Source organism: Ascidiella aspersa, chromosome 8 (genome assembly GCF_963924565.1).
Source record: "Ascidiella aspersa chromosome 8, kaAscAspe10.2, whole genome shotgun sequence".
NCBI lineage: Eukaryota > Metazoa > Chordata > Ascidiacea > Phlebobranchia > Ascidiidae > Ascidiella > Ascidiella aspersa.
In genome coordinates this window covers 26481834-26508689 of record NC_139454.1, presented here as the reverse complement: position 1 = coordinate 26508689, position 26856 = coordinate 26481834, and the positions used below count along the sequence as shown (strand labels likewise).

The window sequence follows — 26856 nt, the reverse complement described above, 5'->3', positions numbered from 1 at the left end:
TTATTGAAGTTATAAGTGTCAGTCAAAGTTCTTGAATTTTTTACCTGATGGCAAATGTTCTTTCTTAAGGCTTTTATAAAGTAGGTCTTGATCAACTTCAGGCCCATTCATCAAATCCTAAAGCAACATAAGGTTTGGTTTCAAGAAATCAATAAGGTTTCTTGCTTCCAAAGCAACAATACAACTTTGCACATTGAATGAAATGGAATAAATTTTATTAATACAAACGCATGTATTATGTATGTATAGTAGGGTTAATTCGTAACACGTTGTTTTATTAAAAATGTCAGTTTAGTTAGTACATTTGTCTAGCAAATATAAATATATTCATAAAACATTACAACTCCATGGATTTAAAATGTTAATTTGTTTATAGCTGTGATAACTTCTTTAACTTTTGTTCAAATTGTTTAGATTATATAAAATGAACGTTATTATATAAATGATAGGACTGGAATACTTTTAAACTTTGGATTTACAAAATAAACTTAGTGAATAGACAACAGCAGTTAACTATTATCATGTGGTATAAAAAAAATATAAACATGCAAAAATAAGGGGGTAATGCTTTGCATGAAACCACTAAAAATATGGTAGATGCTGGTTTTTGAACTAATTTTAAGGTTTAAAATTCACAGCATTCCTATAAATTTATGCTTTGCAAAATATTCGTCAAAAACTTACGCCAAGACTATCGGAAGCTCCAGGGTTAACAACATCTGAATAATAACCTCGCTGACACAAAGTCGGCTGCTTTGGAACAGAATTTTCCATCATCGTCTAAAATTACACAATTAGTTTGCTAACCGATGTTTAAGAAGCAGGTATATGTTAAAGAGTATTACTTTCTATAAAATCAAACAAAACACTTGACAGACATTTAAAATACACTGTATGTTTGTCTCATGGAAAATATGTTTTTTTTAAATATAGGCAAAAATATATTTCGAATAACCCCACAATCATGTTTGTAAAACGAAAAATTGTACCTTTGGATAAACACAATGCCATTTTAGGAAAAAAATTAACAAATATAGTAATACAAATACTTATAAAACTATAAGTGGACAATATCAGATTTACCACCAAACAACTGTGGAAAGTATGGCAAGTGCACCCGCAAGTTTTATTTCAACCTTTCAAAAGTGCACCCTGAAAAAAGTTAAACTGCACCCAAATTTGTAAAACGCTTGTACAGCATACGTTTATAGTGCAATGTATGCAATACAGTGCTTTGGAAAATCATAAAGTGCACCCGAGGTGTACTTTTTTTACGCTTGTTACACCCGGTCACCCGGATTTTTTCGGCCGTGCACCCGCAAGATCTTGTCAAGATCTGCCATACTTTCCAGACTGGCCACCAAACACTCACATGTTTCGATCTCAAACTCATCTGAGACATCTGTGGCGATGTTACCATTCTTCTTCTGCTTAACGAAGTCCTCGGAGGCTTTGGCTCTTTTTGGCCGGGACTACCCAAATAATCATGACTATTTGGGTAACCACTCATAGTTGCACTTTTTGACAACTGTTTATAGCTTTGTAACCTAATTTATGTAAAATTGCAATTAAAATCTTATGTTACAGTATTGTTTTTCAATAAGAAATACAGCAAATCAAATTTTCTGCGATGTTTCATAGGTTTTTTTAAATAGGTTCTCAACCAAAAGTTTGCATTTAGGAAATGCAATTATAAACTTAAACTAGACGGGGGTGCAGTTGTTGTATATTTTGTCAGGGGGTATATTTTCAGGGCTTAGTGTTTATTTTCAATTTTTACTTTATTTTATTTTTTTTATTTTATTTTATTTATTTATTTATTTTTTTTTAATATTTTGTATTGTGTACTTTATATTATATATTTTGTTTTTCATTTTCCTTAACTTGTTTCTGCAAGCAAAAACAGATATGGGCCGAAAACTTCCCCACTTAACTTATGCCTTTGATGCGAAAGGGGTTCAAATATGGCGTAGAATTTGGGGAATGATCGAAACATATATTTGATAAATAGAATTTACGTATATAATGCGTATGGTCATTTTATTAAATTTTGAAAATATATTATTATTATTCTCTTAAAGACTAAAAATGGTTTAACGCCTATGATTTGCTATACTTTTGCAAACTTTTACTCGGTAATTTTTTACCATGGCTTGGGCCAAGCAATCACTGTTAAAACAGGCTTTAAATCTGTAGTTTTAAACAATATGAAAAACACTATTATGTTTTCAATACGCAAACTATTAAATCGAAAGTTTTGCTAGATGTTTAGGCCTGATGTTGGTAGTATGCTGGTTGGAGCAAGATGCACGACAGGTGCTAACAGAGAGGCGTAGACTGCCTTAAGATTTCGCATTTAAACTTGCGGCGGTAAATACATGCTATTGACACTTAATTATTAGGCGAAGCTTATCGCGAAGTAATTGGTCGCCCGAAAAAAAGCTAACGCCGCATTGAAAGCAAGCATTATAAATGAGTCGCCGATATTCTGCTTTGAACATCTCTACTCGCAATGCTTCCCTCCATTAATTGTACGGTGGGTGAAACTTTATTCACGGCCTTACCTCTTTGTGAATTACCGCGACAATACGATGAAATATGATTTGGAGAATATTGGAAAAAATCGTATTTGGAGAATATTTGCTATTTGCACCTGTATAGTATGTTACTCCAATCCAACATATCAGCACACAATTTTAAGTTGTGTAGGCCTGGTGTTGATATGTTGGATTAGAATTGCCACCAGATTTCGCATTTAAATTTGCGGCGGTAAAATAAGTTGTTTCTTAACAGCATTAAGTAATTTTACTAAAGAGAAGCCTCGTTTTAAAATGCAAGTCGCACGAGCCCAGTTTAGGACGTGCCACTTCGCACAATGAAAGTCTCACGCGCGGAACAATAAAGCGCAGCAGGCGGTCAGTCGCTTCGTCACTTCACAAGCTGGACAAAGCAAGCGAATATGAACGAATTCTGTATGAAAGTTTTTCTGCTGCTAGATGGCAGTTGTTAGCTACAAAGTGCTAAAACGCAATATTTCAGGTTTTTACCCCCCAAGCAAAGTCCCCTGGGGGTGCAGCCTCATAAACTTTTACAAAGCACCTACATACCACTCTACGCCATGTCTGAAAATTTGAAGGTTCTACGATGTCTACTTTTTCTATAAAGCTTCGGACAAAAATCGGTCTAAAACATACCATAGGAAACCATAGGAAACCAAAAAAGAATAACGGCAAAAACAAGATATGTCCCGAAAATAAATTTTCGGCCCATATAAATATTCATAATATATTTTTCTTCAATTTATTAAGAATGTGCTACTGTACTTGGATCTTTAAATCACACGAAAATAGCGACAAACACCCTAATAACCTATTATAAGCGAAATTGGCGCTGGTTTAGAATCCTACCACAACGCGCATTATTTGAGTTAGGGTGCGGGTTAGCGTTTGGGTTAAGGTGGGTCAAGTATTATTATTAAATAAAGAATATAATAATACTTGACCCACCTACACCCAAACGCTAACCCGCAACCTAACTCAATTTTGTGCGTTGATTTCATAACTGTGGTAGGATTCTAGACCAGCGCCGCGAAATTTTATTCGCATATATGTAAATTGAGCATTTATTCGCAAAAAATCTAAGAAAACTTTTTAAAACAAACAACCTTGAAATATCTGCCCCATGTTGCCATAACAACAAGAAAGGAGCTTGAGCGCCTCTAGTGACAATTTATACAAGTGTTGATTTTTTTTATTGGGGATTCATAACTATTATAAATATTAAGCCAATACTTTGTATGAAATATTTCAAATATGTCTTTTAAGCATTTAGTTTATAAGCGTCAATTTGTGGAATTCTAAACAATGAGCAAATTTGACCTTAACGGCAATCTGTTATGTTCATAACGTGTAGATATTTATTGAATCAAATACTATCATTCACTATTTTATTTTTCTAGGTATAATATATATATTTTTTTCGGTTCCAATTCGATATTACCGAAACTTTTATTCGATTAATATGGGGATATTGAGACGATCCGGTAACATTTAAAAAACTCATAAACATTACTGTAGGTCTTTATATCCACGTTTATCTGTTTTCTTTTCTCCCTTGTAGCAGCATTTGCTTGCAACAGCGTTAAGATTTATACAAGCAACAAGCCATTTATTTGTCAATGTTTTGAATTGTTTACCATATTCTAGTCAGTTTACAATGAACACAATGCCACAGTATTTTCCGCGTACTATTACAGTTTTACGCGAAAACCACCGGATTGTAAAGTTGCATTGTTTTGTCCAAAATTTATGCTGAACGTTGAGCGTAATTTCCGCCACACAATAAGCACAGATCACTTGTTTTTGCGGCTTTGTTGTCTTGTGCCAAATATAGAGGTTTGCAGTTGGTTGCGCTCCATATTGTTACCTGGTTGAAACTCCTGTCATTCAATTGAAATAATTTGTTGGATTGTGACGTCGTCACACCAGCCTGTGTGAATTCATCAAACTGTCAACATATTGCTATACTCGTGTTTCGTAAATTGCTTAGAATTTCCTGTTTTTCTTCGCGTGGCAGAACCGCATTGTTATGAAATTTAATTAACCCCATCTGGTATAAAGTATATAAGGGATTTCATTTTATACCAAAAACGAGCAGTCTCACTGTTCACTTCTGGAGTCAGATCGCCTACGTTACGGAGGTTAAGTATTGTACGTATATCGTAAGTACCTGTAAGTACTGTTTGTCGTTTGTTGGTTTGCAATACATATTCTTTCATTGTGGTCAAAACCCACACAGTTCTAACCCTAACCCGATTTTCTTACTGATGACACAGTCAGTACTGTGACGCTTGGGGGCATTTTAGCTAAACTAGGGTTAGGGTTAGGGTTACTTTCCTGACGGGAATCCCGACGAAAAAATTATACATAAAATTACGTCATTAAGACGTTTGAAATTACTTTATATTAGCTCCAAACATTTAATTAAGCTCATTTATGTGGTGTAGTATTGCTTCTGCCATCTTACAAGACCTTCTCGTATTAAAGTCAGCACCCTTCTTAGTTTTAATTAAAAAACAGCGCATGCAGGGCGCATTTTATTAGTTAGAATAAATTTAATTAAGTTTTTTCCATTGGTAAGCGCCAATAAAGCAACAGGCAATGACGTTAACATAGTTGGTACTATTTTTGGCGCTCCTGCACTTCTCCACGTAGAAATTTATGCAAAAAAACAAAAAAAATACCGCATACCATAACGCACAATATTTGGGTTAAGATGCGGGTTAGCGTTTGGTTGAGGGCGGATCAAGTGTTATTATAATTATTATTAATAATAACACCTGACCCACCCTCATTCAAACGCGAATCCGCACCCCAATGCAAATAATGTGAGTTATGGTATGCGGTATTTGTAGACCGTTTTTTTTTACATAACTTTCTACGTGCAGAAGTGAAGGAGCGCCCTATTTTTTCTTTATATTAGTCAAAAACGCCAATTTTTTTTTTAAGTTTTGCTATGTTGCCGAATCCCCAGGGATTATAAAAAAAAATTCCGGGGATTCGGGATTGTTAATTCGACGGGAAATCCTGGGAATTTCCCGTCGAAACATTCCCGGAGAGGAACCCTAATTGAAAGTTAAAGATTTCTGTAAGCTGTAAAATTGCATTTATTGTAGGCCTACCATATGTCCTCTTTTAGGAGGATTTGTCCTCTTTTTTGAAGAAAACTAAATGGTCCTCCGAGGACGCTCAAAAATGCCCAAATGTCCTCTTTTTTAGCATTTCGAGTTCGTTGCGTACACTTTTAATAAGACTTTTAGGCGAGACATTATATTTATTTCCAAAGAAATACTGTAGCCATGAAACATGCCGTTACTGTATGGTCTTATTTCTTACAGTGTTACTGTATGGTCTTGTTTCTTATGTCTGAGGGGGTGGGTCTGATTAATGAGTCTTCATTTATATAATTGCCAAGATGAATCGACCACACTCCTACAAGATTTGAGATGGCCTGTCTTCGTGAGGCCATTCAGGTCCAATTCTTTTCTTTAGTTCAGATACATGAACAGTCAATTTTGCTGTCTTCAGTCAAAGCTGTAAAAGCCTCTCCATTTTATATTGATTGGACACGCTATTTATAGACGAGAATCAGTTAAGAAAATTTCTGCGAACAAAGAAAGATTTACGTCATTAATTCTTATAATACTTAACAAAATATCATGTGATAACAAGGCGTGGTCTCAAGCCTTTTTCACACTTATTTCTGACGCGAAACATACAATTTTTACGTCAAAATGCGATTGCGAAACAGCTTCTGACTCCAGTTAAATGTCAACAGTTTGAAAATCACACGACCGGGGAAACCGACTAATGTTCAGACCGCGGTGTTTTGAAACATATACAAAAAAACGGATGTAAATACCTTGACGCATAAAAATTGGTGTCAGCAATTTGAATTTTTGCAATTCGCTGCAAGGATATCGCAAGCATTAGCATGTGGTTGCAAGAAATCTACGTAACGGAATTTTACCGAAAACTTTCCGCTTATCGTTTGCACATTGGCTGCAAGGAGTAACGCAAACATTTAAAGGATTGCAAAGAATTTAGGCCATAGATTTTTACTGAAAATTTTCCGTTACGACACATCGATTAAAAACAAAAATTCTCTGTGTAAACACAATATGACGAAGTGGCTACTATATGTCTATAGTTAGTCTATAACAGCCGTTCTTTACCGGGAGCGCGCCCCCTAAGGACGCCAAGCAATTCTTAGGGGGCGCAAGCTCTAAGTTAATATTTATTTTTTTGCAATGATTCTAATGGTTTCGTTTGGGTTGTATACCACTCCTACAACGCTGTAGGCTACAAACTCTGTTTTTTGCCAACTTTAACATTGCGACGGCAAAAAAATTTCCGTTTCTACTTTTGTTAACTTTTTTAGCACAAAGTCTCTTTTAAGTGCCATTGCATGTTTTTATATCATCGAAGGTATAACGGACCTATTTTATTACAATTTTGCTAAATTATAGATAAACGATAAAAATCATCCACTGTTTGAACTATTTTTTATCATTTTTATATATGATAACAGGTTAGCAACTGGGGGACTCTTTTCGCGCGAATCGATATTAGTTTTGCAATATTGTTGTTGTATTGTGTGTCGTCACATCTTTTGAAACACGATAACGCAATGTTTAATTTTTGCGATCGACATCACAGCCTTACAACTGTGAGTAAATGCCCTTACAACACTTTTGCAAAATCAGCTCGATAAAAATCAATGTGTCGAGCACGAGCAGTTTGTTGTGTGCCTAATGCTAAAACCTCCTGAATTTATATTTTAGCGCCAATTCAACCAATTAAACTCATTTTTTTCGCGCTTTGCGCGACCGACAACAGACTTTACTATTTTCAAGTTGTCTCCGTGATATTTAATTGAAAATGGCGAATTGCTTTTCGTAGGGGGTGTGCAAGGCATAGGAGATTACCAAAGGGGGTCGCGGCTGAAAAAAGGTTAAAAACCACTGATCTATTGCATACAAGCGGTTCTCAGCAGATGCTTGTATTGTCCTTATTATTCTTTAAATTTAGACAACCATAAAGCAAAATAAGCTATAAATTATAATGCCGAAGAGAAAAACTCTGTTTACTGATGAGCTACCCCAGAAGTATCCTTATTTCAAAAAAGGACGTATTAGTTTCGAAGCTGAATGCAATTCTTGGATATGGCACGCTTTTCTCAAACGTAACAATTCTACTTTCGTTTGACTTGCCGGCAAAAAATGTCCTCTTTTTGGGTTATGAAAATACGGTAGCCCTAATGTATTGGCAGTAACACAGTCATAAGCAATTTATAGCAACTATACTGACTCAAGTTGATCACTTTTACACAAAATTTTGCAACTGGGTATTTAGTATAAAGAGTAAGCTGGTCTACTGCGAATGTCACTCGTGTAATTAAAAAAAATTATCATACCTATGCGGATTTAAGAATCTGTCTCATTTGCGGGGACTTCCCTAAATCCTTGCAAATCAAAAAATGCTGCAAAAATCAAAACAAACAAACACTTGCTATGTTGAAAATGAATAAAGAGTTATTCGAAACGTTCAAAATGATACCTACTTCTGTATGGGCTTTGATATTCTTATTACGTCTTACTACAACCTCCAACCATTATGCTCCAAAACAAACACTTGAATGTGACGAGATATATTTCGCTCCCAACAGTTTGGGTGATTATAGAATCCGTGTAAAAGTTTTGCATCAATGTAATCAGATGCTAATTAATTGCAGATCTTTTGTTTGATTATAGCGTTTGCTTTACCGTTGATTTAAAGGTAAAATATATTAAAGTTATCTTGGTAATTTATTTGTCAATTTGTTACTTTAAAAACCAGTAAAAAGTTCTACAAAGATGAAAGTTCGTAAAGGTCGCATTCTTTGCATTGGTTTGATTTGCATTGATGTCGTCACTGAGTGCAAGTCGTTTCCTGTTGAAAATACTTTGTACAGGTAACCTAATAAATTCACACCACAACAAATTCCATAAGGCCAACTAGTTTTTAAACAATTTGTGTTTTATTGATTGATTTATTAAAATCTTTAATATTTTTTCAACATTATACTGCTGCTTACAAATTAAGATTTTTATGCTGTGTTTAAATCAGGTAAAAAAAAACTTTATTTGACCAAATTTTTAATTTCTAGTTTTGTTTTTTATAATATTTAATACAAAACATATGACCTTACTTCTAAATATATAATTCTTTAATTGCAGTATCTTTATTATTTTGTTAAGTCTGTAAGGAAAATTTTTTGTTCAACCAACCAGATTTCTGTCTCATGCTTTGAAATATTCATGTTTTCAGAACAGACTCTGTGAAGTGGCAGAAAGGAGGAAACGCGGCGAACACGAGTGCTGTGCTCGGAATGCTCGGAGATAACGTTGACTTCTTCGGGAGTTTACCGAAGTCGACCAGCGACTTCACATCCGAACTAATGACAGGGTAAAGGATTTATTTGTATAAACAAACTTGCACAGAGAATATTTCCATACAATCATTATAACGTGTTGATGCTTTTCAACCATTGGTGCTAATACTAGATGTATGTTATCCATTGTATCGCTTTCTTAATTTTGGTGACCTAACCAATTTTTACTTTCTGTGCTTACATACAAAAAAAGCAAACATAAAAAAACTGAAAAGCAAGTAAAATTACTCAAATTAATATTATTTTACCTTGATTGCAAACAATAATGCTAATTGTTTTATGAATTCATTTTCATACGTATTTGTTTTCTATAGATTTGTAACGAAGCGAATGGCTGAGTTTGGAGTTTGTATGGATCACATTCTTTTCAAGGAGAATATTAGTTTGCCGTTCTCTGTCATTGTTTTGAACAAAGGAAATGACAGCAGGACAATACTTCACAACAATGAGTAAGTTCTAGAACATTTCTACAAGTTAATATAATTATCTAAAACAATATGTTCTTAGTGGATTGCCCGAACCTAGTTTAAAAGATTTCAAGAAGTTAAATCTGGAAGAATATGCCTGGGTCCATTTTGAGGTATCTATTTATCACTATTTAAATGCAGTTATTTTTCAAGAAAGAACATTGTTTTTGTTAGGTTCACCGAATAACATAAATCCGTAAAACTATAAAATACTTGATGTTATGATGGTTTTGTTTAAAATATTTGCTGGTTGTTTTGTTTTTAGGGTCGAAACATCAACGAAGTTGTTCTTATGATTGACCACATGGTGGCATACAACAACGCTCAACAAGAAGACAATCGAATTATGATTTCTGTGGAACTGGAAAGCATTCGACGAACCAGACTTGAACGATTGATGAAACACGCTGATCTTGTAAGAATGTATTTCTGGAAAACTTCATTTCACATTAAAACAACTTATATTTTAGCAGTCAAAACCGTGCTTGTTTATCTTTTTTACATAAAGAACTTAATAGTGGTTCCATATTGATTAGATTGTGATTGGCCAAGAGTATGTTGAGCATTTCGGCTGCAAATCGGCTCCTGAAGCCATTGAAAAATACAAACCACTGGCAAAACATGGGTAAGTTGGACATTACCTAAGGTTAACAAGCTCTTATAGCAATAAATAGGCGCAAAAACCATCTTGTAGGGATACTTGCATGATGATGTGATATTGAGTTAATCAAAACCACTGCAAAGCAAGCTGTAATGTGCTAGGTGTGGGTTTCTTCAGGAGCAGTCTTTGGGGGGGAATGTTGTTTCACTTATCACCAAGTAAAACTCATATTTGTTGTTTTCATTATGACTTTAGAGACCTTCCTTGTGACGTTACATAACACATTTTTGCAAATCATGAGCAGCTACCACTCGTGGTAGATTGTAGCCAACTGACGCGCACCTTTCTGCTTTCTCATAAAACCTAGTTAATTTAGAAGTGTGATTTTTTATGTTGTTAATTTGCCTTGTCTCCTGCAATTTGTAAGTTCATTAAACAGATGTTGGTTACAACTTGTGTGGTGAGTGTTTAGCAATATTTAGGGTGGAAAAATGGTGTTATAAAAAACCCTGCACGCCAACTTGGAATGTGTTTAGTTACACTTCATCCTGTAAAATGTATACTTAATGGATTACTGTGTATTGTAAAAAAAATGGATTACTGTGTAAGTGCATCAAATGCAAGCTTCGTTCCCTGTGGTTATATCACTGAACTGTTTAATTTAACACTTACTAAGAGGCGCACATTTTCTGCAATCTGTTTGCTTCATTAAACTGAAATTAGATTACTGTGCACATGTTGTGTTTTTGTGACTGCGCTATGTGGCCACTTTAAGGTCATCTGCTCATCTCATAACATTTACATTGTTTCATGCAAGCTTAACACTTGTTTCCATTGTTCACAGAGCTTACATTGTTTGTCCATGGGGTGAAGAGGGGGCTTCTTACGGGGTTTCCGGGTCCCAAGGTGGTTCCGGTTCCACCCCTGCCGTCCCCCCTGACAAGGTGGTGGACACTCTCGGCGCCGGGGACACCTTTCTGGCCGGAACCGTCCACGCCTTGTACCACGGAAGGGACTTACCCGGGTCAGTGGGGTTCGCTTGTAAGGTTGCGGGGTTAAAGGTCGGTCATTCCGGATATTCTTGTTTGCGAGGATTTAAAGAATAATTTTGTGATTGTTATGTAATAAATTGTATTTAGTATTTATTGTTTTTTTTAGTTTTTACTCATAGGCCTTATAATTATTTTGTTATTAAGTTTAATATAATTAATTAATACCACTATTTATAAATTTGTCATTTAATCCCAATCATTTTCCTTGTTTTACATTTTTATCCCGTCGTACAGACGTTTGTATATATTTGGAAGATCCAAAATCGAAATTTGTGAGAAAACGTTTAAATCCCGCAAACAAAGTATACGTGATCCTCCGCTAGGTGGTGTTGTTGAACATACTAAGTTCCGCTGGGTGGCGATACAGGTTCGCAAGTTATCCGGTCAAAGTCAAACCTTATAAATAAAAATATTCTTACTGGAAAATAGCACCCCAAGTGAAAATCGCCGAAATGCAATATTACGTCACAAAGGCTTTATTCGTTCCTTTGTTTTATCGCGTGTTTGGCGCCTGCATGACTTAATTCCAAGTAATTATGACGTCATAATGCCTATGCAATTATTTATCTTCGGTGTTTTTGAACTTTTAATAAAAACAAACTTTTCGAAGATGTTGTGTTTGTGAAAAAGTCGGCGCCAAACATTTGAAAGTAAACAAAGCGGCAATAGAGTTCAGTCATGTGTGACAGAACTAGTTAAAATGAACAGTACACCGAAAAGCCATCGCAGACTCGCCGAATCTGTCGATCTATGATGCAAGCAAAGCAAGCCAGAAAAACAACTGGCCTGCAGCGAGGTTCGAACTCACGACCTCCGGTCAAGCCGGGACCGTCGCTCTACCAACTGAGCTATGCAGGCTCAGAGAGTAGCGAGTCGAGAAACAACCATGCGCCAATACTTGCACATTTTTGTTAGTACAAGCAACTTCACACTGGGGGATCATCAGTCCGTATCAATCAATGAAAGACACACACAAACATATGTGTTTAATAACATCTGTGATCTAGCCCCTCGGAAGTTGCTATTGATACGGAAGCCATAATCGTTGGTCATAAAGCAACTTCCGAGGGGCTAGATCACGGATGTTATTAAACACATATGTTTGTATGTGTCTTTCATTAGTTAAAATGAAGTTTGTCATTTTTTTCCGTAAAAATTTCCCTAACTTTAGGTTACGTCATTCATCCCAACTCAGGGGAACCACCGAAACGTTTAGGTTGTTTTATCTCCATCGGGATTTGCAATATCTCAATTGTTTTATTATAAAGTTCTATACAGAAGCCTTAGCCTAACTAAACAAACAGAACGGAAAGTTGATTGTTATGTGGCCAATTCAGAATGAGTGTTTATGTTGCTACCAAGTTGTGGGGAAGAAACATTTACCGTGACTTTTTTTTCTGCGCTCTTACAAGTTACGCCGCCCGTGAATAATTTCCTTCGGGCCTTAAACCGCTGCCAATAATCTAAAGGTCTTTGCTTGCTTCGTTAATTTGAGCGTAAAAGTATTTTTCTTCCGACAAAGGTTAGCCGTCATTTTCTATCGATTGGCGCCGGTATTTTCCCGCTAATGCACTCGGCTGTGGTTGGCTGGATCCGAGCCACACAGTGTTCAAATCAGCACATTATTGTAATGCCGACCTGCCGTTGGATTCTCACCTTTTGGGGAGTGAACATTGCTAAGGTTAACATAACCTGATTGAAACCAACGTTTTCGGCAATTTATTGCTGGTTACTTCTGTGATCCCAACTAGACCTAGTAACCTAATTAAATGATTTTGCGAAAGACGATCGTTTAGTGCTGTGTCAATAAAAGCTCAGCTATTTTAAGTTGGATGCGAAAGCGTTATTACAGAAGTTGGAGTCATTTGTTTGTTTTGGACTGCTACGTTTTTTTCTATTATCACGCCAAAAAATGTGTTACCTTTAATCATTTCATCAAAACAACTATAGCTTCAAGTGTTTCAACATCTCACGCTCAACTTACGCCACAAACTCAATAGTGACGTCATACGGGTTGCACAAAAGCGTGTTGGGGAATCCCCAGGCTACTTGTGCGGCAGAATCGCGATTTCGTTTGTGACGCAATAGCGCGATATTTATTGGGGAGCCTAACAATGATGCTTACGGGTTTGAATAAATTACCTTCACTAAAACATTAACCACAAGTTGATATGAACTTTGTTTATAAAAGCATTTGACGTGAATAATCGACTTTTTTGTTGACTTTCAATCTTCTGACGCCAAAGGAAATCGAAATTAAATAAATCCGCGAAATTTACAATAAATCCGAGTCAATTGCAATAAATTGACGCAAAATTGCAAAATCCTCCATAACCTGAGATTGTTACCACCAGAAAATAGAAATAAAAACACGCGAAATCCGTAAAAAAACCGTTGGATTTTTACAATGTTTACGCACAATTTAAACGCTGAATTGCGGGCAATATACTGAAGCAGAACAAAGTAAGCATAATCCGATTCTTGCTACTGGTTAAAAGTTTGCTGAATTCACTGTGATATTAGCACTCTATTTAAATGCGCCGTAAAACCACTGCCACAATATTTTTTGTCGAGAACTTAAATTGAAACTAAAGCCAACTTAAGAACACATTTTCGTTTTCCGGTTGCATTTGTACCTTAGTCCCGCAGCTTACACAAGCGGTGTTATCCCGGCTTTGCAACTAAATTGCGAAAAAGTTGTTTTAAAAAAAACTCAGAACTCTTTAGAAACAACAATCAAACCGTTAAAGTTGTTCGTGAATAGTCAATTAAAAGAATTATTTGGGTGGAGTAATGTTTCAGGCTTTGATAAGGACACCCGGTATAGGAAGTCAAAACGTCGTCAAAATAAATAACAAATTGCTGAAAGAACACCTCGTTAGTAAAGCATGCCTGGCAGCGACAGAACATGCAGTGGTATTTTGTTGTAACCTGCGAAATGTTGTGCGATCCTGGTGTAGAACGCAACCAGCCAGCCAGTAAGTGTCGGCGTAGAAAGGTTGCGGGAATTGAAGCATTTCCTTCCTCCTCAAACCACCGTAGTTTACATAGCTGCTTCTGCTGGAAGCTGTAAACTTGATGGACGCTTCTTGCTCGGCTCCCGCGCATTAAATCTGACCTGAATACAATGTCGGAGTAAACCGGAAACCAACAAAGTTTTCCAGAAGTTTATCTAAAGTTTCGCCTTCACGACCTCGTAAACTGCCAATTGACACTTCCAAGAATGACTTTTAAAACTAGGACGTTATTGCTTACTAGCATGAGAATTAGGGGTTTTGAAGACCTGGGTTAGTTAACGGGCCAGGGGTTGACAAGGTTTAGCTGCTTTATGGTAACATTTCGCTGTGTAAGTTAACTGATATGTTTTCTCAACTCCATGTTTCCTAATTGTCTTTAGTTTCTCGAAATATAAATTCCATGCAGGGTTTTTTGTAGTTTTGTTTTTAAGACAAGAAACATAAACTCAAGTGAAAATTTGTTGCTAATATACTTTTTTCATATTGCGCGCAACCTGAAAGCCGCGAGGTTTCGTCGGATAATAATGTGTTGTTGAATTTATTGGAACTTAACCAGCTCTAAAACTTTAAAAGACTCGAACGATTCAGTCGCACACAGCAAGCCAAGTATCAAGTTGTCACATGACTGACACCTGCCAATGCAACATCGTCACCGTCACCTGTCAGTCGTAACATCGTCACTGTCACCCGTCCGAGTGTCACCTGTCAGTTAAGCCCCGCTATGGCCACCCGCTTAATTTTAAATGATGTGGCATTTTGTCTTGATGTCGTGGATTTGTGCGAAAATGAAAGTTGTTCGGTTAAAGTTGCTGAACCAGACTACTTTTGCTTTTTCGACCCGATTAAATTTGTAAAACGCCGAAACAGATTAAATCAAACTTCGACTCGTTTTTGTCAACTGTCAAAAATAAAATACAAGGAAACAAAGCGTTACCGAGTCACTGATAAGTTATAATACACTGCGATCACTTGAATCTTTAGGTTTATCTAGGGCAGGGGTGCCCAGCCTTTTAGCTCTTGACGGCCGCATTGACAGTCTTAATTTTCTCACGGCCGCTAGTTGAATTTTTTTAGGAATGACTAAAAAAGTTGTCAAATCGTGACGTCATATTGAAAAGACGTTTTGTTGTCTAACGAACTCTAACGAACTCGAGGGAAAATATGGAACCTAAATGCAGATGAATCGCGCGAAGCGCGAAAAAAATGCGTTTAATACGTTTAGATTTGGCAAAACTTTTAATTTAATCGAAATGGGTGTAAGCACATAAGATTGTTATAAACACTGGCATTTATGTTCTTAAACCAAAAAAAAATTGGATTTTATACGTAGCACCTTTGTTATTAACGGATTTACTTCAAAGGGACTAAAACACAACAAAACAGATAGAAGTTTAAAAAAAAGTAGATGCATGGAAATTTGCCAAAAAAATACTTTTAGGGGGCATGGCCAAGTGCCACATCTTGATCCACCCCTGATAACATTGCTTGTAGCCAATCTGATGACCAGCAACGGTAGACAGTTGTCTGACTGGCCTACAACATAAAAACCGCGTCTAATTTTAGACCTGTATTAAAATTCCAATTTAAGCATGAGGTAAAACGCAAGTTTGTATCAATGTATGGCCGCCAGCTACTGTCTGTGGTTTATGATTTATTATTTTTTGTTTTTTGGTGTGTGTGGTCTGGCCATTTAACCCTCCATGTATTCTCTCTCGGCCGATCTCACCGTTAAATGTGTATCATCATTTCTTATTTTTCTTTATGTGGCATCTCCATTCAGATCGTTACACATATCCTACAATGATTTCTTTGTGGATCAATCAATCAAGAAAATCAAGTCATTTTTAGCGCACAAGTAATCTGTTCACTGAAAATGAAGCGAAAGAGCTTAGATCACTGATTTAACTGCACTCCCTAAAGTCGCAAAAAAATCTAATCTGCATTTAGCACGTCAACCATTAACGCAAGGAAGCACGGACACGGCCGCCAACACATGCTTATTAAAATATGTGTCAACGGTCGCACAATTATTCATCGACGACCGCAGGTTGGACACCGTTGATCTAGGGCAGGGGTTCTTAAACTTTTTTTGCCGCGGGCCCCTAAAATCTGTTTTTGCCTCCCATGGACCACGGTAGGCAAAAAAAATCAAGAATGACGTCATAAAAATTACGTCACAATACAAATAGACTTCAGAAATCTGCTGATTTCGGTGAAAAAATGTAAAAGTGAGATGGGGTCTTAATGCATTCAGTGCAAAACCGTTTTATTTTTAACCAAACCGTTTTCTTTGATTAATTTATTACTTCTTAAACATACACCAATGTTTTAATTTGTTTTTCATGGACCCCCTAAAACTAGTTCACGGACCCCCAAGGGGTCCATGGACCCCAGTTTAAGAACCCCTGATCTAGGGTTATATTTAATTTTGTTTATAAGAATTGTCTTAAAATGATTGACAGAAAATCTGAATATTTTATCCACTAACTATTTCCTTAACATTGCTTTGATTAATTAGGACTCAACTCAAGAAAACTCAAATGTCAAAATATTTTCACACATTTTTAATATGAGGTTAACCGACCGATTTAACACTAAACCAAGAAACAAATTTGTTGTAAAAAAAATTGACAAAAAACAACCGTAAAAAATCGCTTTTCGAAAACCTTGCCTTGCCAGACTTTGTCGCGTCGATGAAAGAGAGGTTTGACGCGCGAAACCTGTTTATGACGCGCAGTGAGCAAATAAAGGAATATGTCGCAAGTTTTTCGCTTTAAGGCAGTTTGTTAAGGTCGCATGTATTATTGATGACTAGAGCCGTGTTTTAGATCTGGTAAATACGGACTTATCGCTGTTTGCGCAAAGTTAAGAAAGGGTAAACTTTGTGGATTGCTTCTGGCGAGTTAAGATCTAGTGAATTTCTTCGTGTGATGTTTGGCAAGAATTAGTGTTTTTATCACCAACGTGATGTTTTTGCAATTCAAGCTAGTTTTTTTTGCTTGTTTATAGTTTATTGTGAATTGTGAGCTCCCATCTGCAAAATGGACACTGCTATATAAATGGAGAACAGCTTTATGCAAAGCGTTGAAATGTGTTTTATGCGTAATGCTGGTTTATGCCAAGTGTGTTGTTTAAGCTCATACTTATGGCTTGTAAAGCAAAGAGTCTTTTCAGACCTTGATTTTTTGCAGTTGAAAATATTTTATAGAGCGGTTATTTGTGCGAATTGGCGATTTATTAAGAAACACGCAGAAAAAAATATCATTTAACTTCGTTCTAGACGCCTACTTATATTTAAATAATTGTGTTTTTTATTTACCTACAACAACCTTGTTTTGTAGTTTTGTTGTAAAGGGTGATTGTTAAGCTTCAAGTGGAAATAGCGTTTACGGGAGAGTTTGTTTTTGGTTTTTAGTTCCACAAGTTTAAAAGTTTGAGAAACTGCCTTATATTGTGCATTAGCCGCGTATGAATCCCCTGGCGTGCCCGCTGTTACAAAACATAATACAATGCTCAGGTTTTTTATATTTCTAACGTTTGTGTCTGAACATATATAAATGTGAAACGAAAAGTTCTGTTGTTGCCTGGAGGAAAGTAGAATTATTTTCTCAACAGAATGCACAAAAAATTTGAGAGATGACGTATTAGGTGTAAAACAATAACCTTAACCTGATGTTATTTTCACAGTCGTTCTCAAATATACAACTGGAAACTTAGTTTAAATAAATTCACGGAGACGGCGGTATTTCCAGGTGACAATAACTTCTCTTATACGGCTTAACTGCAAAGGTTATTCTACCTCAGCGGTTCCCAAACTGGGGTCCGTACAGCAGTTTCAGGGGGTCCGCAAGGAGAATTAGTCTTTTAAGGTTTTAAACATTATCTGCCATCTTTATTTTCTTTAGTTATGCTTTATTATTCGATCATAGCGTGTTTTATGATGTCTATTGTGACATCATAAAGCATCTATTATGCTGTGCTATCAGCGAATCGTTCGCGTTAGTTAGAACAGGGTGGTCCAAACCCAGTTGCATTTTCAGCCAAATTGATCCGGTTAATTAAACCTTTTTGCGCGAAATGATAACGTCTTTGTAATTTAGCGATTGGGGAGTATGCAACATACGCGAACATTTCTACGCTTATAAAATGCAGTCTTCTAATTAAAATTTTTGTCAAATACGCAAATTTTTCGCGCTTCGCGCACACCATTGCACACCGCGCACAAGTTCGACGACATAAGCAAGTTTCTGGAGCGTATCCGTCTTTCGATGCTACTTTGTGACGTTATCTTTAAACATTTCATGCCTCGACCAAACGAAAAACGTTGATCGGCTCCTGGTACGCATTTAGCCTACTTTATGTGGCCCGCAAAAATATGCAAGAAATATTGTGGCCGGCGATGCAGTCAACCGTGGACCACCCTGAGTTAGAAGGTTGTTACATTAGAAAGAATCGTGACTGAACTAGTGTACTACAAGAAACATGCGTCAACTGACCCTTGAAATTTTATAGGGCCGCGAAATATCAAAATAATTGCAACGGGCCCGCCAGGCAAAAATTTTTGAAAAGTTTGGGAACCGCTGTTCTACCTTCTATTTCGTTACGGCTTACCACCACAACTTGTCATTTCTCTGATCGATAACTGACAGCTTTCCTGCAGGAATCGCTCCTTGACCCGCGGATATTGTTCGAGGTCGCTTGGTAAACTAACTTCGCAAACCTCGTTTGGTTTCACAGCTGGTAGTGTGTTAGCATTGATTGGTTGTAGTGTTCCAATCGTTGAAGTTGGGGACAAACTCACTCAATGCAGCTTATTCGCGGGAATCGCTCCTTCGAACCTGGTTAAGTTAGAACCTCCTTTCCAAACATTCAATTCATACTGAAACTGCACCTGGTTGATCTGCAAGAAGATCGATTTAAAACCTTCAAGATTTGCCCACTCGTGCCAACAATAAGCATTATGACGTAACACCCCACTTGTTGTTTGGGGGGTTGTTGCCACATTTCTTGTCGATAAATTATTCACGAATTGGAGGAAAATGTTCGTTGCGCCTCAATTTATTGACGACAATGTTGAATCGTGTTAAGGTCGCGAGTTTTATCTCCGTGTCAGTCAAGTATATTGGGGGAAATGTAAATAACAAAGACTAACTTCACTTGATTGACATTTCGATATTGGGCTGCGACACTTTTGTGTTGGATTTAATAAGTAATAAAAATAAACACAGCCAGTAATTTGTTGAGTTTATTCAACGTTAAACTCGCTTTGCTTTCCTTGGTACACACGAGCAAAGCGTGAACGAGCTGTTTGTCCCACAGTTTGTGCAAAGCAGATTGTTCGCCACGATTTGGGGCAAGTTTTGAGCCGGCTACGTTCCCTTTGGAATTTATTGTGGATAGCAACTATTAATGTTGAGTGAAGCATTAATAAATGAGTCCCAGGTTTTAATCTTGCTTTCTCGCGACTCGATACTTGGAATTGTGGAGTTCTTTTGTGCTCAATCTTCGTTCCACCTCATTAAGCATTGATTGTAACCCAGGGTGTGTACGTAACCATGGCAGTGTGTTGGTGGTTGCTGTATATTGTTGACCTGCTTTGGCTTTGCGAGTTTTTCTTAATACTATTAAATTAACCATGTCATTCGAGGTTATATTAGCTTAATTGAATATGGCGAAAGGGAGAGATCGCATTTTAAAAGGTCGATCATTTTAACAAAAGGGGATTAGCTACTACAAGGATGCGTTGGGGACGCTACGTGCAAAATATAAGTTACCAAACCGCATTGGAACATTATTTGAATTTAAATTAAACATCATATTGGTTTATTATATTTCTGAAAAGTAAGTTGCGACGCTTGATCTAATGTAAAAATATGCTCACGTAGATTACTTAGCATTGGATTGAATGTCGAAGGGGTTTGTGCATGTGCCTTCTTGTATGTGCGCGTGCGTTTGTGTATGTGCCTTCTTGTATGTGCGCGTGCGCGTGCGTTTGTGCATGTGTTCTTCTTCTTTCTTTTGTGAGTTTGTGATTTTTTCAAATTCTCTCACGTTCGTTTCTAGTTTCCCGGTAATCTTATCGGTGCTTTCCCGGAACCACAACCGCCTGGTTTCTCGCAACTCCGCGTGAAGCGGTGTGAAAATGCCTGCAACACGTTGCGGCGGTTGTGACGTCACACTAAGGCGTCGCGCGTTGTGTGAGTGAGGTTAAAGTGCAAGTGGGGGCCCTTGATCCAAATGTTTGTGGCAAGTTTAAGCACTACAACTTTTGCGCAACTTTTTCCAATAATACATTATTTTTTGTTCCATTTTGTTGTTGTAATATTTTCCGCCATTCGTCAGATATTTGTAAGACTTACCAAACCAACAGTGATTGTCGCCATTGGTCAGCGCTACTTGCCGTAAGCGACACGCGACAAATTTGCTGCGTGTGCGACACGCGATAATTATTATTATTCACATATTAAGAGATATTTTAACCATAATTTCCGCATAAAGAAAATACAACTAGTAAAGTAACTTTGATTGTTAGAAGTCGGTGATATTGAGTTTGTGGCAGAGTAAGGGTTACCGTAGACCCACTTGTTGTCTGAGTATAGGCCTCAGCGGTAAAATAACAAATCGTTTTTCATCCTTAACAAACCCTGACATCACGTTATATCCGCACACCTCGGTTTCTGTGTGTTTTGTTCCAGCCTAACGTTTGTGCTAACACGGGCTGCTCGTGTCAAAAATCGGCCAGCTTCTGTTGGTTGAGTTAAGAAACTTTTCCACTAAATTTGCCAAATAAACGTGTTAAACCAAAAACTAAACGTCCTAAACCAAGATTTACAACCTTGGACTTCAGTCAAAGCACTGACGTTTCACTCGCACAAAAACAAAGTTTTGTGACGTAATGTGAAGTATTTGTGTGACGTAATGTGAAGAATTTGTGTGACGTAATGTGAAGGGTTTAGACAAAAAGTTAGTTACCAAGTGACAAAAGTAAAACATTTAACTTGAAGTTGTTAAAACTGCATACACTTCTGTATGTTTAAAGAACACCCAATACATTGCAGTGAAGTAACTTTAAAAGTAATCAGTCAGTTAATCAAACGAAACTTAATTAAGGTTTTGTGTAATTAAGTTAGCTTTTAAATTAAGCGTTGAGCCTAACTCCTGTTAACGATTTTCCTAATTCAAAAAGCCTAATCTTTAATTGTTAAATCTTTGTTTTAACTTGCCTTACGCTTAATTTATTAGAAAATGGCGTAAATACAAACTACAGGAAGATTTACATAAAGTCTTAAGTTCCCTGTATTTTGAAACAGCACTGGCATCTTGACGTTTCCACAACGCTTCCCCGAGCTAAAACGTAAAGAACCTGTGGTGTTGGTCTCACCCGAGCAGTCATGTAGGGGATTCCCCATGTTTGTACCCACCAGTTTCACCCTTTTACCCGAAATTTGATCCAAACTCTGGCAATTCTGTGTTTGTTCTCTCACAAACGTCACATTTCGCCATTGTTTCGTAACAACACATGTTCACGCTTGGCTGGTCACGCGCGGTTACTCACAATTCCTCAAAAAAGTCGTCAGAAAATAGTTTTGCAGAAAGTTTGGCACAAAACGGGTGACAACCTCGCTTTAACTATTGTTGTGTCACTGTAGAGAAATTTCGCATTATGACCGAATAATACTGATAACCAGGGGTTAAGGGGGAGACAAGTACCCCCGTGCGACTTTGGTGTGAGGTGGAATGTAAGTCGAGTGACGAAAGTAGCTGAACCTTCTTCTCGCAAGAAGTTCGAACAACTTTGAAGTTTGTGGCGATATCTCGGCAGATGGCGCTTTGCTGCTCGTTCACAAGGTTATTGTTTGTAGCTTTGTCGTGTACGAGGTGTTTCAAGTAAGGCAAAGTATAAAAATGGCGTAAGCGAAAAACTAGAAAATGCGCAGGCTTCGTGACTCAATTATTGGAGTGAAAATATCATCTTCTGTTTGACTTTGTGTCAATTTACAAGCAAATTTTTTATGGATTTTTTAATGTTTCTTGTCTTTCCCGACCTGCAAAGTTTTATTTTCGCTTCTGTAAAACGGACTTCCAAAGATGCGTTGTTCCATAATTTAAAGACGGAACAAATAGAAAACTGAAGTGTTTGTAGATCAGATGTTTTTTCGTTGGGAAACGCGACCTAAATTAATTTGATATGAAACGATTTCTCTATTTGCAACTGCTATAGAAAGATGGATTTCGAAATACATCTGATATTTTCCTGTAAGTCAAGGTAAAGGTGTACGTCTGACTTGGAATTATTTCCTGTGCTTGGAATTAATTTTAAATTATGTTAAGCCCGCTATTAGCAAATTAGCTGCCATCCAACGACCTAATGCTAGTTTGATCGGAGTAATTATGCGCAGAAATTCGATTACTCCGGGTCGCTGACAGAAAGTTGGATAAAACTCGAGCTTGGCTTCAGCACACTGACCTTCCTAAATCGAATTATCGGCTTTATGTATTTGAACTGATATTGATTTCACTCAAAAACCTCCCAATATTGAAGGTTTGGGAAAAACTACATTGTGTAAATGTTCCAATTAAACAATGTTTATTATCGACGTCATAGTGGTTTTTGAGGTTGTATGAAGCAATTTATTATGTTAAGACATGAATGTAGACAAGATTATTTGGTCTGTAAGTTGAACTCTTTATTCAAGGCATTAATTTTAAAAGCAATGAAGTTTTATTTTCAAGTTTTGTTTTAGCCACCTTCGTATTATTCCAACTCCCATCCACTTTAAGTTTTTCCGCAGAATACTTTCCAACACAAAACTATGTTTAAGTCCCCCCAATTGCATTTAACGAAGCAGCAAAAATACCCTTTAGTCGAAGGTCATTTAATCGGCCCTGAAACCAAACCAAGGTCATTTCAGGCCTTAGAACAAACCAGAAAGCTCCTCCCTTTGTACGTTAGATCACCTGTGGGAAATCCCCGTGTGCCAATAGTGTGTACTTTACGTGTAGCTTGTGTCAAAGCTGCTTTGTTCAAAGTTGCCTTTTTTACTTCGCCAAATTATCAAACAATTGCGAAAATTTGGTGTTGTAAAGATGCATGAATTGCATCTAATCTGGTCGATACTTACTTTCCCAAAACCATGGTTAAAAATTTTTGTTCTTAACCAGGGGCCACCAAACCTTTTAAAAAAAGACGGATAACTGTTCGGTGTGGCGATTGCGGGGTATAAATAAAAAGTTGTTTCGAACGCTATTGATTTGATTATAAACGAAACACACAAGTTTGTAGTTTTACTAATATTTCAGTAAGTACTAATAAAGGTATTTAGTTCATTATGGCAACATTTTAACCCCAGGCCGTACTTTGGTTCTGTCCAAATTCTGTCGGTCAAGCGATCATGCCACGCAGCAGTTGGGCAATTCATCCTACTTATTTGTTTTATCGGTTCAAGTATCCAGGGAGACACTGGTTGCTAGAATATTCCAGTGGTAGGGCTTGTATGACGTTATATTCAATCAAAAGCCTTTCAAAATAATGCCATAATCGAATAAAGATTTCTTTGCAACAGCAGTAACTGCTGAAAGGCTTAATTAATGCTTTGTAACTAGCGTTGTTATTCGCAGCAATATCGCCCTTAAATAACTCGCAAATTAACCTTGTTTTGCCAAGCTTGTGTAATTGTATAAATTAGCTCCATAATCGACAATAAAGTGGATTTACGCTCGGATGGTAATTTCCTCTTGGTTTTATTCGCCTGAATTCGGCGTGACGTCACACTTAGCGGAAAACAAGTTCGTGTTCAGTCGGCCAGCCTGGACTCGCCAGTTTCACCCAAATACAAATCGCAACAGAGGTTTAATCATTTGGTCAAACTTGCGGAGCCTGAATGTTATGTTCATAAAATCGAAAGGGGATAACTTTTTTTACTTGTCAGTGGGTTAAGAAGCAGTTAGGGACGGTATAGTTGAATATTTAAACAGGTGAAAGATGGCGCAAGTTCTAAGACGTTTTGCTCAAAAAGTTGTTCTTATTATTATAACCCGTGTACATTTGGGAGTTGCAAGTTGTGAAAAATATAAGAAATCTTGTGTTAAAACAACTTGGTTTGCAGAACTTAATGTGAAGCTACACTTGGTCAACCACTGAGGTGTGTGAACTTAAGCAAGTTAACCTCGCCGAATGTTTTAATGCAGACTTCTCCTCAGCAGGCTTGCTCACGCACCTTTCAACGCTTTCATCTATGGCTCGATTTAACCCCAGACCTGAAACCCTTAAACCCCCTCACTCACTTACCCAGGGTTTCTGCTGAAATTTCACCCCCACCCTACCCTCTTGAAACGTCATGCGATTTTGAGCAATTGCCCACAGCGCCCGCTCAACCGTGACTGTGCTTGGTTTAATTGAGCCAGGTATACTTATGCGACATTCCTTCATAATGTCGCCTTTGTTAACAGCCAAGTATATGGCGATGTTCCAAATAACGTTATGTCTTTGTTTTTTGACCCGAAAATATCACTGACATCTTTATACTTTGTTGTGTTAACACGCCTAACACACTTAATAATGTTTCCACGTTAAACTGTGAAGTTTTTAGAATTTCTCCCATATATCAGAGCGCCTTTAAATTGTCACCTTTCTAGGCACCCAAGTATATGTCGATTTTGCAAGGCGATAGCGTACCTACATTTTTGATCAATTAGCGACCGGCTTGTAATGTTTGTTCGGTGTCAAAAATGAGCGATATTTGGTGATATTAAAACGCGCAAAGTCGATGGCGTAAAGATCAAGTTCAAGTTTACGAACTTTTGGCCCAAAATATCACTGACACTTTGTGAGCTACTTTGTTGTTGTTTTAACGCTACCAACACACTTTACAATGTTTCGACGCAAAACAGTGAACTTTGCTAGAATTTGCTCCCATATATCATTTAACAGTTCTTGTGTGGTGAAAATACCTGTCTGTTATTTGGTCGTTCGACAGTTTGAAAACATGCCGAGTGATAGAATGTAATCGTCTTGTTTTGACAACGCGAACTAAGTGGTTCACTCAAACGTCTATTTCGAAATTAAGAGCATATAACGTTGGTTAATCATGTATATTTTGCCTTAAATCTGCTTAAAAGTTAAATAAATAATAAATTTGCAAAATGCATTCGCAAGATAAAGTTATTTTAATTTAAAGCTGTTAACATGTAAAATACAGGTTTTGCTATAGGTGTTGAACTTATGTTGTTCTTTATTCAAAACTTTGTGTTTTATGACGTCATTACGCGTAAAATGACGTCACTGAAAGCGACTATATTGAGTTTTTTTAAGTCGTTATTGCGCATTACTAGAGAAATACAAGCGTCCAATCTTTTTATTTATCGCCTAACTTTGGGGACGAAAAAAATGTGCTTTAATATTGAAAGAATTTTCGAGCAAATCTCGAAATGCATTAAATATATTCGCCACCGTTTGTCGGTTTACCAATTTTTCGTTGTTTTTAAATCAAGTTAAAGTTTACTTTTTTTTTTTATTAAATTTACATTTTCTTGTCAATAATGAAAATAGTTGCTTTTGTTTGCGGTGCAAGTTATTTCCGAACCAAACTTTCGCGGGACATTGGAGCTATTGTTTGTATAGCGCGCGACGACATTGTTTCAACACTGACGTCACAATACTTTAGATTTAATTTTGTTCGGCTAAGGGAGAGTGCTTTGAAGTTGTATTGTTGTTGTTATAGTGAGGTGTTAGTAGGCTTAAGGTCTTTCAAGCACAAGTCTTTAGAAGTAAGCGCTTTGTGCGAACATTTCAAACAACCCTTTTCAAACGTGGTGATTTATTCCGCACTTGACACAACTTTATCTACAAGTCTTTCAGCTTTCATGTTGTTTCTTCTATGCTTAAAATATGACTGTGTAATGTGTAAATATATAAATTATTCAGGATTTTCGCTGATTTTTTATCTGAATACCAAAAGCAAACAAATATTTTGTTTTTTTTAATAAATATCGCAGCAAGCAGTTGCCTTATCTTTACACTTAGTATATCCGGTGTTATTTTAACGAAATACAGCGCCATTTATGCCACAGTTATATAATTTCATTGTTAGACAGCGGTTGTTTGTTACGTCACAACAGACTCTCACCCTCTTGCAAGTTGCGTCACGCATGGTTGAGCACGCATGTATCGCGCGTGTGAAAGTAACGTCACAACGTCGAGTGTGCGAGCGGTTGAAACGTTAGTCTAGAAGGTTGGTTTGAGGAAGTGAGTTGGATTAGAGTGAGAACCCAAACCTGAAACAACACTTTTGCAATCACCAAACTTTCTGCTGTGTGGAAGATATTAGCGGGCATTTGTGAGACTTGCAAGTTGCTTGGCAGCAAAGTTGCTTAACATAAAGAGGTTTTGGTAGCAACAGTTTATATACAGAGGTTTCGATAAAAAGTATAACTTTGTTGTTCTTCTTTGTTGGAAGGTTTTTTATAGGGTTTTGCAATAAATTGTTGGCGATTAAGTACAATCGGACGCCGAGTGTTCAATGCTCGGCATTTGTTGTGAGAAACTGAGTTAAACCATAAACTCATTGTATTTTATTGAGAAGCGGATTTTTAATGAGTTTTGAAATCGTGTGCATATAAGTTCGGTAAAAAAAAATATTTCATGTTTTTCGCCTTTCGGCGCGCAGACTTTTGTCATTATTACGTCACAACGCATTCTTGATTATGTATAAATGAAATAATTTGTTCGC

General features: G+C 37.0%; 2 protein-coding genes across 2 annotated transcripts in view; one reads left to right on the top strand and one right to left on the bottom strand.

Moving 5' to 3' along the window:
• LOC146137124 (dynein axonemal heavy chain 1-like) overlaps positions 1-1641 on the bottom strand; it is a 55106-nt gene extending 53465 nt beyond the window's left edge. Inside the window, exons 1-3 of the mRNA XM_083395535.1 lie at positions 1373-1641; positions 685-780; positions 45-117 (exon numbers count right to left, since the gene is read on the bottom strand). Coding sequence (XP_083251661.1) covers positions 45-117; positions 685-780; positions 1373-1510 — 307 coding nt within the window. The 5' untranslated portion in view covers positions 1511-1641. The remainder of the gene's footprint in view (positions 1-44; positions 118-684; positions 781-1372) is intronic.
• Positions 1642-8318: 6677 nt separating this feature from the next.
• LOC146137123 (ketohexokinase-like) lies at positions 8319-11652 on the top strand. The gene is made up of 7 exons (XM_083395841.1): positions 8319-8511; positions 8868-9005; positions 9306-9440; positions 9499-9571; positions 9724-9873; positions 9995-10083; positions 10904-11652. The coding sequence occupies exons 1-7, from the start codon at positions 8414-8416 to the stop codon at positions 11163-11165; spliced, it is 945 nt and encodes a 314-aa protein (XP_083251967.1). The 5' UTR covers positions 8319-8413; the 3' UTR covers positions 11166-11652.
• Positions 11653-26856: the final 15204 nt, after the last annotated feature.

What these genes read in the sequence shown, in the direction of transcription:
- LOC146137123 (XM_083395841.1), top strand. Translation starts at nt 8,414, where the DNA reads ATGAAAGTTCGTAAAGGTCGCATTCTTTGCATTGGTTTGATTTGCATT. An exon ending in ACAATACTTCACAACAATGA is followed by an intron (nt 9,441 to 9,498) that starts GTAAGTTCTAGA and finishes ATATGTTCTTAG; the next exon opens with TGGATTGCCCGAACCTAGTT. An exon ending in AAACCACTGGCAAAACATGG is followed by an intron (nt 10,084 to 10,903) that starts GTAAGTTGGACA and finishes CATTGTTCACAG; the next exon opens with AGCTTACATTGTTTGTCCAT.